Source organism: Hyperolius riggenbachi, chromosome 3 (assembly GCF_040937935.1).
Source record: "Hyperolius riggenbachi isolate aHypRig1 chromosome 3, aHypRig1.pri, whole genome shotgun sequence".
Lineage (NCBI taxonomy): Eukaryota > Metazoa > Chordata > Amphibia > Anura > Hyperoliidae > Hyperolius > Hyperolius riggenbachi.
Genome location: NC_090648.1, coordinates 263,953,212 through 263,965,962, shown reverse-complemented (window position 1 = coordinate 263,965,962; position 12,751 = coordinate 263,953,212). Strand labels below are relative to the sequence as shown.

Sequence of the window (12,751 nt, the reverse complement as noted above, 5' to 3'; positions counted from 1 at the left end):
GCAGTGGTTTAGACATGGCTATATGTAGTGAGTTATTTTGAAGGTAAAGCAAATTTACAATGTCATACAAGCTGTACACTGACTACTGTACAGTATATCAAAGTATCAAATGTTCAGTGTAGTCCCCAAAAAAAAAAAAACATATTTACAAAAATGTGAGAATTGTATTTACTTTTATGAGATACTGTACATTGTTCTTGAGATCAGTTTGAAATAATGTGATGTGTGTTTTTTTAGATTGCATACCAATTTGACTCAATTCTGTCACTAAAGGGCTTCTAATACAGAATAACAAATAGCTAAAATTTTAAGATAAAAGTTCTAAGCACAACTGAGAATGACACCATCTTTCTTCATTTCCCTGTGAATAAAACTGTATGCAGTGTACAAATGGACAGATGGAAAGCTACATTGGGCAGTATGTCTGTCAGATATACTGTTTATGACTATCAGCTCCTCTCAGGGTTTCCATACGCACTTAATACCACTTCCTGCAGAAGGGTACAGGAACTGCACTGTACTCAGTTTGTATATCTAGAAAAATAGATAATTTGCATATACAGTAGTGGTGCATTGTGGGTAACCACAAATGTTCCCTTATAGCTGAATTATTGCAAGTTTCCTACTATTTTAAGAGGGCAAATTACACCAAGCATTGCTTTTTAGTAGGAGGGCTTTTCGGTCTCTTCAAGCCCCCTATGCATTCCTAGTGCTTTGGGTCACCCAGAGCTGCTTGGTAACTCTGTATATCTAGAAATCAAACTGCCATACCTTACACTGCTCTTAACAAGCACTCCATCCTAGAAGTACCTATTGTTTTCCCAGCACGCACTAACCAAACCTTGAGTTGTGTTGCTAGATTTTAAGGATACAATCGAGAAGGATAAAGAAAAAAAAAAACACTTACCTGGGGCTTCCTCCAGCCCCTGGCAGCTGTCCTCTCCCCGCCAATGGCCTGGAGTCCCCTCCGGTACCTGCTTGCGTTCCAGTGCGCACCTCATGTAGTCGCGCAGACATCATCTGGACTGTACTGCACAGGCGCTCTAGCTCTGTGCCTGCACATTACAGCCCGATTGCCTACAGTGCGACTCAGTGAGTCACATCCTGGAGCGAATGAGAAGCCGACCTGGAAGCTGACCTGGTGAGGTAGGCTTCTCCACTGGAGGGGACCGGGAGGCACCGGAGCTGCGACGAGGGCACAGGACGGCTGCCCTGGGGCTGGAGGAGGCCCCAGGTAAATGGATTTTTTATTTTTATCCTCCTTGGACTTTCCCTTTAAGTAAACTAGAAATGAATAGGGCAATTAACATGTAATGCTTAGTACACACAATGCAATTTATTGTCCAATTGATGGGAATCGGACGATTATTTCAGACATGTCTGATCAGCTCCTGATAATGGAAACGATTTTCCAAAGTTAACATGGGAGAAACGATCCCATTATCAATCGGGAGCGGTTTGGACATGTACACGCAATACAACTTCCCATCCGATTACCAGTCTCAATTTAATCATGTGTACCCAGCATTAGAAATTGCCCATCTCTTATCTCTTTACAGTCGTAGACATAAGGAAATGTATCTCAAAAGCAACTATAGATTCAGGTGGCACTGTTGCACAAAGTTAATTTCAAGGTCATTAAATGAACAAATGTTGTGAACAAATCCCAAATGCCCCTGTCCACAGCAAACCTTGGTAATCAGTGAAGAGGAAGATACCTACCAACAGAAATGTGCCTAGATGTTCCCAGGAAGAAGTAAGTGAGGATGGGGAAGAATGATGAATACAGGCCATATCCAACAGGGACCTCAGTAAGTAATGCAAAGGCCAAACCTACAATCAAAGATGTAATACAGTTTTAGTCAGTTACACAGGGTCAGATAAGGTGCACTCCCCAATTTACCTAGTTTTTAAACTGAACTAAACTGCACAAAGATAATGTTGGTAATAAAACTAATTAAATTGCACATAGGTAAAAGTCCCCATAAAAAAAGTCTCCACGTCCCCTTGACCTAATCTCTGTGATGATGCAAGCATTAAAGCACCAGTCACTATATAATTTAATCCTATATAATAAAACCTTACTGTCTATGCGTCCCGTGTCCCTGTGAGTATCCCATCTGCGCTCTGCGCATGTGCAGGGACGCAGAGACAGTGAGGGGGAGTGACGTGAGCCGCACGGCCAAGGGGCAGGCGGGCAGAAGGGTGTGCGCGATGGGGGCACGTGCGGCGTGCTCGAGCGGGCGCACGTGGCCTCGGGTGCGTGCACGGAGGGTGCATGCGCAATGAAGACCTATCCCGTTTTTAAACAGGCTTACTTCCACTAGTAACACATAAAATAGTAATGCTTAATGTGATTTGCCTTCTTAAAGCAGAAGGTATTCGCGATATAGCTTATATTTTTTACAGAGCCACATCATACCAACATGCAGACAGCCTGTTTCGGACTTTTGGTCCTCATCAGTATATGGCAGGGATTGATATGGCTGTATGGGATAGGGCTTGATCCAGTACAACAGAATACCCAAGCAGCTTGGGGTGACCCAAAACTACTAGGAAAGTATAAGGGACTAAAAGAGACCTAAAATCCCTCCTACTAAAAAGCAATGGTTAACTAAGAGGGCCTTTCTGGCCCCCCTATACATTCCTAGTAGTTTTGGGTGATTCCGCGCTGCTTGGGTTTTCTGTTATACAATAGTAAGTGCTTTCCTACCACTACGAACATAGTTCCCATTCATAAAGGTTAGTTAGCAATAATATACTGTACAAATAAAATTCCTCTGAATATATTATACCCTCCCAAAACATCACAAACCAATATCCCATGCTCCCAAACATATTTATTAATCTTACCAGCCCCCTATACAAATGTCACATCTTACATTGCAGTGTGTCTCACATTTTGATCTATATTCCCTAAGTGTCCAAATGCAAATTAACCCAGCATATACTATTTCAAATAAATATACTGTATATACACCACCTCCCTTTCACACAACACACTATTGCGTGCAATTAGCTTAATATATTTTTGTTTCTTAACCTCCTTGCCGGTTATCCCGAGCTCAGCTCGGGGTAACCTGTGCAGGAGGATTTCTCAGGCCCCGCTGGGCCGATTTCTATCAAATAAAAAGGAGCACACGCAGCCGGCACTTTGCCAGCCGCGTGTGCTACCTGATCGCCGCCGCAGCGCGGCGATCCGCCGCGTGCAGCGGCGAAAGAGGGTCCCCCCAGCCGCCCAGCACAGCCGGAACAAACAGTTCCGGCCAGCGCTAAGGGCTGGATCGGAGGCGGCTGACGTCAGGACGTCGGCTGACATCCATGGCGTCACTCCGCTCGTCGAGGAAAGCTCATTGCGGCCTTCCTTGTTTCCTTCCGCATACGGAGCGCCCTCTAGTGGGCTTTCATGCAGCCAACTTTCAGTTGGCTGCATGAAATCGTTTTTTTTTATTTAAAAAAAAAAACCTCCCGCAGCCGCCCTGGCGATCTTAATAGAACGCCAGGGAGGTTAAAACAGAAGTTATTCAGGAATATATGAGCAATGAAGATTTTCCATGATGCACCACTGCTGAATATGAAAATCATGTCTTGATAAGATCCTCGTAGTTCTTGGTTACCATGAGCTATCTGAATACTATGTACTACACGGTCCAAACCAACCTTACCTGTCCGAACGTCTTAATCCCTGCCTTACACTGATGGGGCACAAAAGCTCCCAAACAGCTGTCCGCATGTTGGATTATTATGGCTCTGTAAGTTCTATAAGACATTGGCACACATAACACCAGCTTTGATGTGTGTTTGGTTTTAAGGGGTATACGCAGGTCATTTGTATATTGAGCAGTGATGCTCCATGGGAGATTTGTCTTGCTCATTTAACCACTTCAGCCTACAGGGTTGAGATTTTTTTTACATCTGAGCAACTTTCACCTCCCATTCATTTGCCAATAACTTTATCACTACTTATCACAATGAATTGATCTATATCTTGTTTTTTCTACCAGCAATTAGGCTTTCTGTGGCTGATACATTTTGCTGAGAATTAATTTATTCTAAATCCATTTTAACAGGAATATTAAGAAATAAATGGAAAAAAAATCATTATTGCTCAGCTTTTGGCCATTATAGTTTGAAATTAATACATGCTACCATAATTAAAACCTATGTACTTTATTTACCAGCGCGCGGGAGCACGCGCAGCCTAACTGGACAAAAATTTGTGGTTAAAGCTGTATTATTGCAAATACCTTCTGTTTTAAGACTGCACATTTTGGAGTGCTTTGATAGTGAGTCCATTTCATCTGACATCTCATCTTGACTCATTTCTGCAGAAATTACACTATTGCCTTCACCTATGCTACTCTCAATGCATATAGGGTAGTCAATTAAATGCCGGCGTACCCAGCCTGTCAGCTTCTGTCACCGAAACAGGAAGTGGCTGCCGGCGGGGCCAGGAGGATCGGAGGGAGACGGCGAGGGTACCAGACAACTGCAGGGGGCTATTGGAAGCCCTAGGCGAGTAAAACTCTTTTTTTTTTGTTTGACTTAAGTGTCCCTTTAACTTCAGAGTACGTAAACAGTACTCGGAAGTAGTTAGTGTATCTGTTTACGTGAATGAAATGCCGGCATCAGCATGATGCCGGCTTTTCATTCATCGCGGGGACAGCAGGGGGGCGTAAATACACGATCCGGCGGTGGTGAAATGGTTAAATAATATATAGTACATATAGTAAATTATTCAGGTTACCCACATTAATTATCCTAGTTTCTGCATGAGAAATACTTTCTCTATTTATTGCAGTATGTAGCCCTGCCCTTCCAGTGATGTCACAGCCTAGACTGTTTAGCTATGTGGACTTCTCCTCCCAGGGTATTTTGGGAGACCAGGAGTTTCTTCTATTGGCTTTCAGAAAATAGAGTATACAAACATTTAGTAGAGATTCACCTGCTAGCACTAAAGATGTCACCATCTGTGATAAATTTCAAAATGCAAAGGGTGAGGAAAGATTTTACAATGTGCAAACACTGACTAAATAATTTATAAAGTCCCGTAATAAAAAAAATATACCGTACCATAATAAGAAAAAAAAAAAAAGCATCTTATTCATAATGTTACTTTCAGTACAGGTCCTCTTCAATTCACAAAACATCCAATCTCCCTCTGTTTTTAATATTACTATTGTTGGCACAATGAACACCAAGAAGATGGATTTTGATAGGAGAGAAGACAACAGTGCATGCATGCTTAGCTGGCATTGTTAAAGAGGTGCGTATCGGGTATATCATCTACTAGTATTACAGTAAATGATCTGGCTTGGCCATTGGTTTCTTCCTGGAGAATAAAGGAACTTTAAATTGAGATTAATCTCCTGGCACATTAATTTGTATGGTACTGATTCAGATACTATAATCGATTTACAGGAGCCTAACACCAAACCCGAATATGATACTTTTTGTTTGATCATAAGCACCAAACAACATCTGTATTGCACTTTTTCAAACCAAAGAGGTATCTAACCTTGTAATGTGCCAACAAGTCCCGTGCAAAGTCCGGAGATCAGGTCATGTATAAGCCATTCTTTCCATCGGTACTTGGGCAGCCAGGTCAACACTGGAAATAGTTTCTTAAACTTCTGACGTGCTGTTACAGGTGAGAATCTGTCAGAGAAACGTTACTGTTACTGGTATAAAACTACATAAACCACAGATATTCCTTTTACACATTTTGAATACTGGCAGTACAAAGCAGATTTTCTTGCCTAAACTTAATCAAATAATGAATATGAACATATTTGGTCTATATGTAAAACATCTGATTCAGAGCAAGTTTCCATAGAGAATCATGAAGAAACAGATGAGGTTTTTCATTTTTAAAAGACAGAAATTAATTTTTTTAGGGTCTATGGCTAAAAGTATTGACTCAGTAGGACAGCCAAGCAATGTGCATTGTTTAGGAGAGACTATATATGTCAGCCACCATATGTCTCTCACCCCAGATACCCTTTAAAAATGAAAAACAAAAACCTGTTGCCATATGATGAAGAACTGCAGCCCTCACCTGTCACACTGACACAGTGGGGATTGCTGGAGGTTTAGTAAGTTAAGGGCTCTGCGTGTCAGTGAAATTTTTTTTTTTTTGCAAGCGTACAGAAAAGCTTTTGGTGGCTTTCAGCGGCTTCCAGTGTTTTTCACCTCGCAGGAGGACATGGAGATGCGGCAGTAAGCGACCCTGGAAGCAGCAGGTTGCTTCCAGGATGGGCTGAAACAGCGTGAAAAATCGGGATCAGAGTATGGTGTTTGCACAAACTACGGTAAACGGAGCTAATGGGCAGCACTTTAATGACGTGCCACGGCCAGCAGTAAACGTTGAGCAGCAGCCTGTGTGAAGCGGCCCTAACAGTTGTGTTATTTCAACCTCAGGCTTGTGCCCACAGTTAAAAGTCTTTCCTACTAAACTCAGGCTGTTCTGAATGTATTGAAAATAAGACTTTTGATGTGGACAGTGCTTGCATCTGTAGCCACACTGCCACTGTGTCAATACGTCAGGTGAGTCAAGTGTAAGTCTGCTGAATTGCTTGTGACTATTATTTGAAATATTACTGGAAGCACTTACGTGTATACATTTGCATATTTTTGTAGTATAATTATGTTATCTCCCTACCACTACATCACAGATGTCAAACTAAAGTCATCAAGACCCATATCCATGCCAGTGTTTAATTTGCCTGTTATACTTAGTAAATTGTGTGTTCCTACCATTTTTTATTTCCGTTTTAAATTCTAAATCTTTTTCTTTAGAAGCATATTTGATGTTGTGGCCTGCGGAAGAGCAGTGATGCATACTCTATGGGTTGATTGGTATTATGGATTTAATACAGTGCCTACAACTTGGAACCTGAGATCATGTACTTTTATATGTCCATTGTTTGGTTCTACCCACAATCTATTATGGCCACACCCAGGGTGCCTGGATCTACCTGTTCCCCAGCAATGCCTCAGGAGGGGAAAACATTTGCTTCCTGCACTAGTTATTTGACCTAGAGACTGACATGTACTATAAATTATAGTTTTATTTCTAAATTATTGTAGTTTGATCAGGGCCGGATTTACCATAAGGCACACATGGCACGTGCCTACAGGCGCCTAATTGGTCAAGGGGCGGGTTTATGTAATGTCCCCTGTAAATTTAAGACTGAAAGAACGCAATAGCAGCCACTTGTGTCCTTATTTACATTATAATCTAGCGGCCGCGGCCACAACTAAAGTGAGGGGCGGGCCGCGGGCGGCTAGTTACACACACAGACACACAGTGTCATTACGCCACTCTCCCCACCCACTGGCCACCGTTACTATGCCTGCACGCAGTGCTGCAGCTTGTGTGAACAACAGCTGCGTGCATAGGCGGTGGGGGGGCGGCGCGATTGTCTGTCTGCTGCCCGCTGGGCTGGCCGGGAGTTTGAGGAGCCACGTGGGTGGGCGGCCAAGGTGAGGCGGGCATCACTTACTGGCAAGTCGCACAGGCTTAGCCTGCCTGCACCGATGCGCCCACAGTCTGATGGAGAGGGAATCGGGGATAAAGAGGAGAACGATTCAAGCGGCACAGCACAGGTAGGCTGCAGGCAAAAAGGTCCGCCCCGCCCCCCTCTCCTGACTCCTGTACTAAAGCAGCCAACCAGCATGGCTGCAGTAATGGTAGCCAGGCAGTCTCCGTGCTCCACACCTCGGTGCTGCAGTGTCACATGTCTGCCGATAGCACCGCCGCCGAGTTCCTGGAGCAGTAAGAGGAGGACAGACCAGCTCAGCTGCAGTGCCTGATGGAAGGTCACCGAGCAGAAGTGTAGCTACAACATCAAGGTGATCCCTGTTCCTTATCTTCCTACTACAGTGGTCTCTCTCCTCCTCATCCTCCTGTTTGCCTGCTCTCTCCTCCTCATCCTCCTGTTTGCCTGCTCTCTTCTCCTCATCCTCCTGTTTGCCTGCTCTCTTCTCCTCATCCTCCTGTTTGCCTGCTCTCTCCTCCTCATCCTCCTGTTTGCCTGCTCTCTCCTCCTCCTCATCCTCCTGTTTGCCTGCTCTCTCCTCCTCCTCATCCCCCTGTTTGCCTGCTCTCTCCTCCTCCTCCTCCTCCTGTTTGCCTGCTCTCTCCTCCTCCTCATCCTCCTGTTTGCCTGCTCTCTCCTCCTCCTCATCCTCCTGTTTGCCTGCTCTCTCCTCCTCCTCATCCTCCTGTTTGCCTGCTCACTCCTCCTCCTCATCCTCCTGTTTGCCTGCTCTCTCCTCCTCCTCATTCTCCTGTTTGCCTGCTCTCTCCTCCTCCTGTTTGCCTGCTCTCTCCTCCTCCTCCTGTTTGCCTGCTCTCTCCTCCTCCTCCTGTTTGCCTGCTCTCTCCTCCTCCTCCTGTTTGCCTGCTCTCTCCTCCTCCTCATCCTTCTGTTTGCCTGCTCTCTCCTCCTCCTCATCCTCCTGTTTCCCTGCTCTCTCCTCCTCCCCATCCTGTTTGCCTGCTCTCTCCTCCTCCCCATCCTCCTGTTTGCCTGCTCTCTCCTCCTCCCTATCCTCCTGTTTGCCTGCTCTCTCCTTCTCCCCATCCTCCTGTTTGCCTGCTCTCTCCTCCTCCCCATCCTCCTGTTTGCCTGCTCTCTCCTCCTCCCCATCCTCCTGTTTGCCTGCTCTCTCCTCCTCCCCATCCTCCTGTTTGCCTGCTCTCTCCTCCTCCCCATCCTCCTGTTTGCCTGCTCTCTCCTCCTCCCCATCCTCCTGTTTGCCTGCTCTCTCCTCCTCCCCATCCTCCTGTTTGCCTGCTCTCTCCTCCTCCCCATCCTCCTGTTTGCCTGCTCTGTCCTCCCCATCCTCCTGTTTGCCTACTCTGTCCTCCCCATCCTCCTGTTTCACTGCTCTGTCCTCCCCATCCTCCTGTTTCACTGCTCTGTCCTCCCCACCCCCCAACGTCACTTTTCTTTCCTTCTCATCCCCCATCTTCACTGCTCTTTAATCCTCATCCTTCACTGCTCTGACCTCTATCCCTGCCTCTCCTCACTCTCATGATTTTACAGTCTAATCCCTGCTTAATATCACTGACCTCCAGCATCTTACACCTTAATCCTTAAAAAAATATTCTAAACTCTAATCCCTGTGTCATGTCACTAACTGCCCTTAGGATCTTACACTCTAATCACTGGTTAATTTCATAATTAGTGACATGACACAGTGATTAGCATGTAAAAACCTAAGGAAAGTTAGTGATGACACAGGGATTAGAGTTTAGAATATTTTTACTTGGAGGTGTGGCCTGTGTTAAGGGGCGGGGTTTAGGGCGCCAGAGCACCTGTGCCTACAGGCTCCTGAGTTCTAAATCCGGCCCTGAGTTCGATATTATTACCTGCAGCTCTTCATCAGCCTTTCTGAAATACTCTCTCGAATATTGTCCTTCTTGCCGTTCTCCTGCTGGAAGTCTGGCTCAGAGTATATTGATCGTGATACATGATACCCATCGTATTCAAGAGTATTTGCATCCATCCTTCCTGGTGCAATCTGATAAAGGCACACAATAATAGATATGTCAGGAGGATAAAAAAAAACTGATATAACAAATAATTTTTGCCTACCCATGCCATATATGCTTCAACTAAAATGATCAATTTTAAAAAGTTTTCATACTTTTGATCGAATCTGCTAAAAAGTGCTTCACTACATCAGAATCAACTGAAACCATTTGATTACCTGAACAATCAAAATGATTTATAGGAACTGCAGAAAATCTAGATCGGGCAGGCCTCCTCTGGGCAGGAGGCTCGTGAGCATCCTTAATTAGGTTAGCTTTACTGAATACATGACAGGAAGCAGAGATAAACTTGAAATGGATTTCATATAGTCTGCGCATAATCTTCTAATGAAAGTCAATAATCTGAATTTGCCTGGACTCTTCATGCTTTACCTGTCAAAGCCAGTCCTGTACTGCAACAGGTAGCAACATGCCAGCAGAGTCCATGACTTGAGCAAACTGTTACAAATTAGGAAAGAGAAGTGGACCCTCCATATCACCCATCTATAACGGTCTGGGTAAACATTAACAGTAGCGGAAATGTGTACATGGTATACAAATGGTAAACAGAATTGTCGTGGAACAGGCTGGAGGTTATGGCAAGGATCTCTCAGGTTTTGTTCCCACTTGTGGCAGGACCAAATGCGGCCAGCGGGAATGGAGAGTGTAATGTCTAATCCGTGCTCTGGATGTAGCCCAAGGCAGATGCGCTCCCCCCATAGGCTATATGGGGGGAACTCATCCACCTGCCTGGGATTATCACGGATTGCACTGCAATGGATCTAGCTAGACAAGTGTGAATGGCCCCTATTTATAAATCTGTTTAGCAATGAGTGGAGAATGGACAAAAAATGTCCATTATCCACTCAAGTTGGAACAGAGCCTGACAGGCTGAGATAGAACCAGATAGAAATCAGTAGGAGACCAGTACACAATGCTGGTATCAAGTTAGGTAGCAATCAGGCATAATCAGTAAATAAACTGGGCTTGGTAACTATAGAAAAGCACTGATATTTTTGACAATACTGATGTCAGGATCTCTCCTGTAGCATGTTCTGTCGGTTGCAGTGTAACTGCAACCGGGCAGTTCTGACTTATCTGCTTGCATTTGGATGCACATTCGCAATAAGTCTCATTGTCATTTGCAATCACTCTGCAGTTCAGAGCAGCTCAGGATGCTGTCATGACTCCTCCTATTGCTTGCTGCAGTTGAACTGCAGCGAGATAGCTCTGGATTTCCTACATGCATGTTGTTGCATAATATTGCATGTATTTGTTATGAGAGTCCTTTAGCTAGCAGCTTGTAATCAAGCTGGCTCAGGATTGAGTAATTACCATTCAGCTGTGTGGGAATTTGCATGCCTGCATCCATTGGCTGATGTCGACATAAAAGTCTGCCTCCCATTTCAGACTCCGCCCGACATAGCGTACAGCTCCCTGAGTTGTTGCTGGGTCATTCATGTGAATTGTATATTGCATTGTTTAACATTGTTTCTTGCTTGGACGTTTGCTGTATCCGCAGGGATACAGTGAAGTCCTTCTGATCCTGATAGCTTGGATTCTACCCTCACCACGTTAGTGACTGGTAGTATTCCTACTAGTCTGTTCCTGAGGATGTAACTATCGCAGCGGTTGCCATTAGTTACGCTCCTACCTGATTGTCTTGTCTATGTCATTGTGAATTTTTGCCGTCACTGGGGAAGCGACTAGATTGGCAAAGCATTCCATCTGTCTGTCTGTTGTTTGTCTTGTTACTCAGCCCGGTGTTGCACTAAGCAGCCATTGTATATTAATGTGACTTTCATTACTCAATTAATGTATTTTAATGCGACTGCCAGACTTACTTAGATACGACCTTAGCCTGTTACTGACTCAGATTCCGCCTAGTCCATTGTACCGTAGCCATCTGATCTAACGTGTATGACCTTAGCCTGTTACTGACTCTGATTCTGTCTAGTCCACTGTACCACTGCCATTTGATCTAACGTGTATGACCCTAGCCTGTTACCGACTACGTCTGTTGTGTATTGTATCACATAGCATCTAGCGTTATAGGTGGTATCGGAAGCCTAGAGCTGCAGTTGCTCTGGGCAGTCTTGCTCCCTTGTTCATTACTCCTGTGGCCACCTGTGTAGCCTCTTCCATTACCCAGCTAGTAGAGAAGTCTATTAGGTAATAATCTGTGCACACAATATCAATGAAGCTAACACCCCCCTTTGCCTGTAGTGAGTGCTAGGTGTGTAATATAGTCCAGTTATTGGAGCTCTACACATCAAGGCAGATAAATCATTCAGGTATAAGTTTTGTTTGAAAGCGCTGCCATGTCTCCCACTGTGCAATAGACAATCACAGTCTGCTTAAACTAATACGCATAAATAATTCAATGTTTTCATGTTTTTATTGAACACACCATGTAAACATTCACAGTGCAGGTGGAAAAAGTATGTGAACCCTTGGATTTAATAACTGGTTGAACCTCCTTTGGCAGCAATAACTTCAACCACACGTTTCCTGTAGTGGCAGATCAGACGTGCACAACGGTCAGGAATAATTCTTGACCATTTCTCTTTACAGAACTGTTTTAGTTCAGCAGCATTGTTGGGATGTCTGGTGTAAATCGCATTCTTGAGGTCATGCCACAGTATCTCAATCAGGTTGAGGTCAGAACTCTGACTAGGCCACACCAGAAGGCATATTTTCTTCTGTTTAAGCCATTCTGTTGTTGATTTACTACTATGCTTTGGGTCATTGTCTTGTTGCAACATCCATCTTCTGCTGTGCTTCAGCTGGTGGACAGCTGGCCTTAAGTTCTCCTGCAAAATGTCTTGATAAACTTTGGAATTCATTTTTCCTTCAATGATAGCAATCCATCCAGGCCCTGATGCAGCAAAGCAGCCCCAAACCATGATGCCCCCATCCTCATACTTCACAGTTGGTATGCTGGCCCTATATAAATCTATAATAATAATAATGTTGGTGTGATGTTCCTTTTTTTTCTCCACACATAGTGTTGTGTGTTTCTTCCAAACAACTCAACTTTAGTTTCATCTGCCCACAGAATATTGTGCCAGTACTGCTGTGGAACATCAAGGTGCTCTTTTGCAAACTTTAAAGGTGCAGTGGATTCCTCTGTGGTGTCCTCCAATGAACGCCATTCTTGTTTAGTGTTTTACATATTGTAGATTCGCTACATGGATGTTAGCATATGCC

The 12,751-nt window shown here is 44.4% G+C and overlaps 1 protein-coding gene across 1 annotated transcript in view; it reads right to left on the bottom strand.

Moving 5' to 3' along the window:
• The window catches only part of LOC137561390 (pendrin-like), a 64,569-nt gene extending 55,052 nt beyond the window's left edge, over window positions 1-9,517 (bottom strand). The window contains exons 1-3 of the mRNA XM_068272684.1: window positions 9,380-9,517; window positions 5,519-5,658; window positions 1,723-1,833 (exon numbers count right to left, since the gene is read on the bottom strand). Of these exons, the coding sequence (XP_068128785.1) occupies window positions 1,723-1,833; window positions 5,519-5,658; window positions 9,380-9,516 (388 nt within the window). The 5' untranslated portion in view covers window position 9,517. The remainder of the gene's footprint in view (window positions 1-1,722; window positions 1,834-5,518; window positions 5,659-9,379) is intronic.
• Window positions 9,518-12,751: the final 3,234 nt, after the last annotated feature.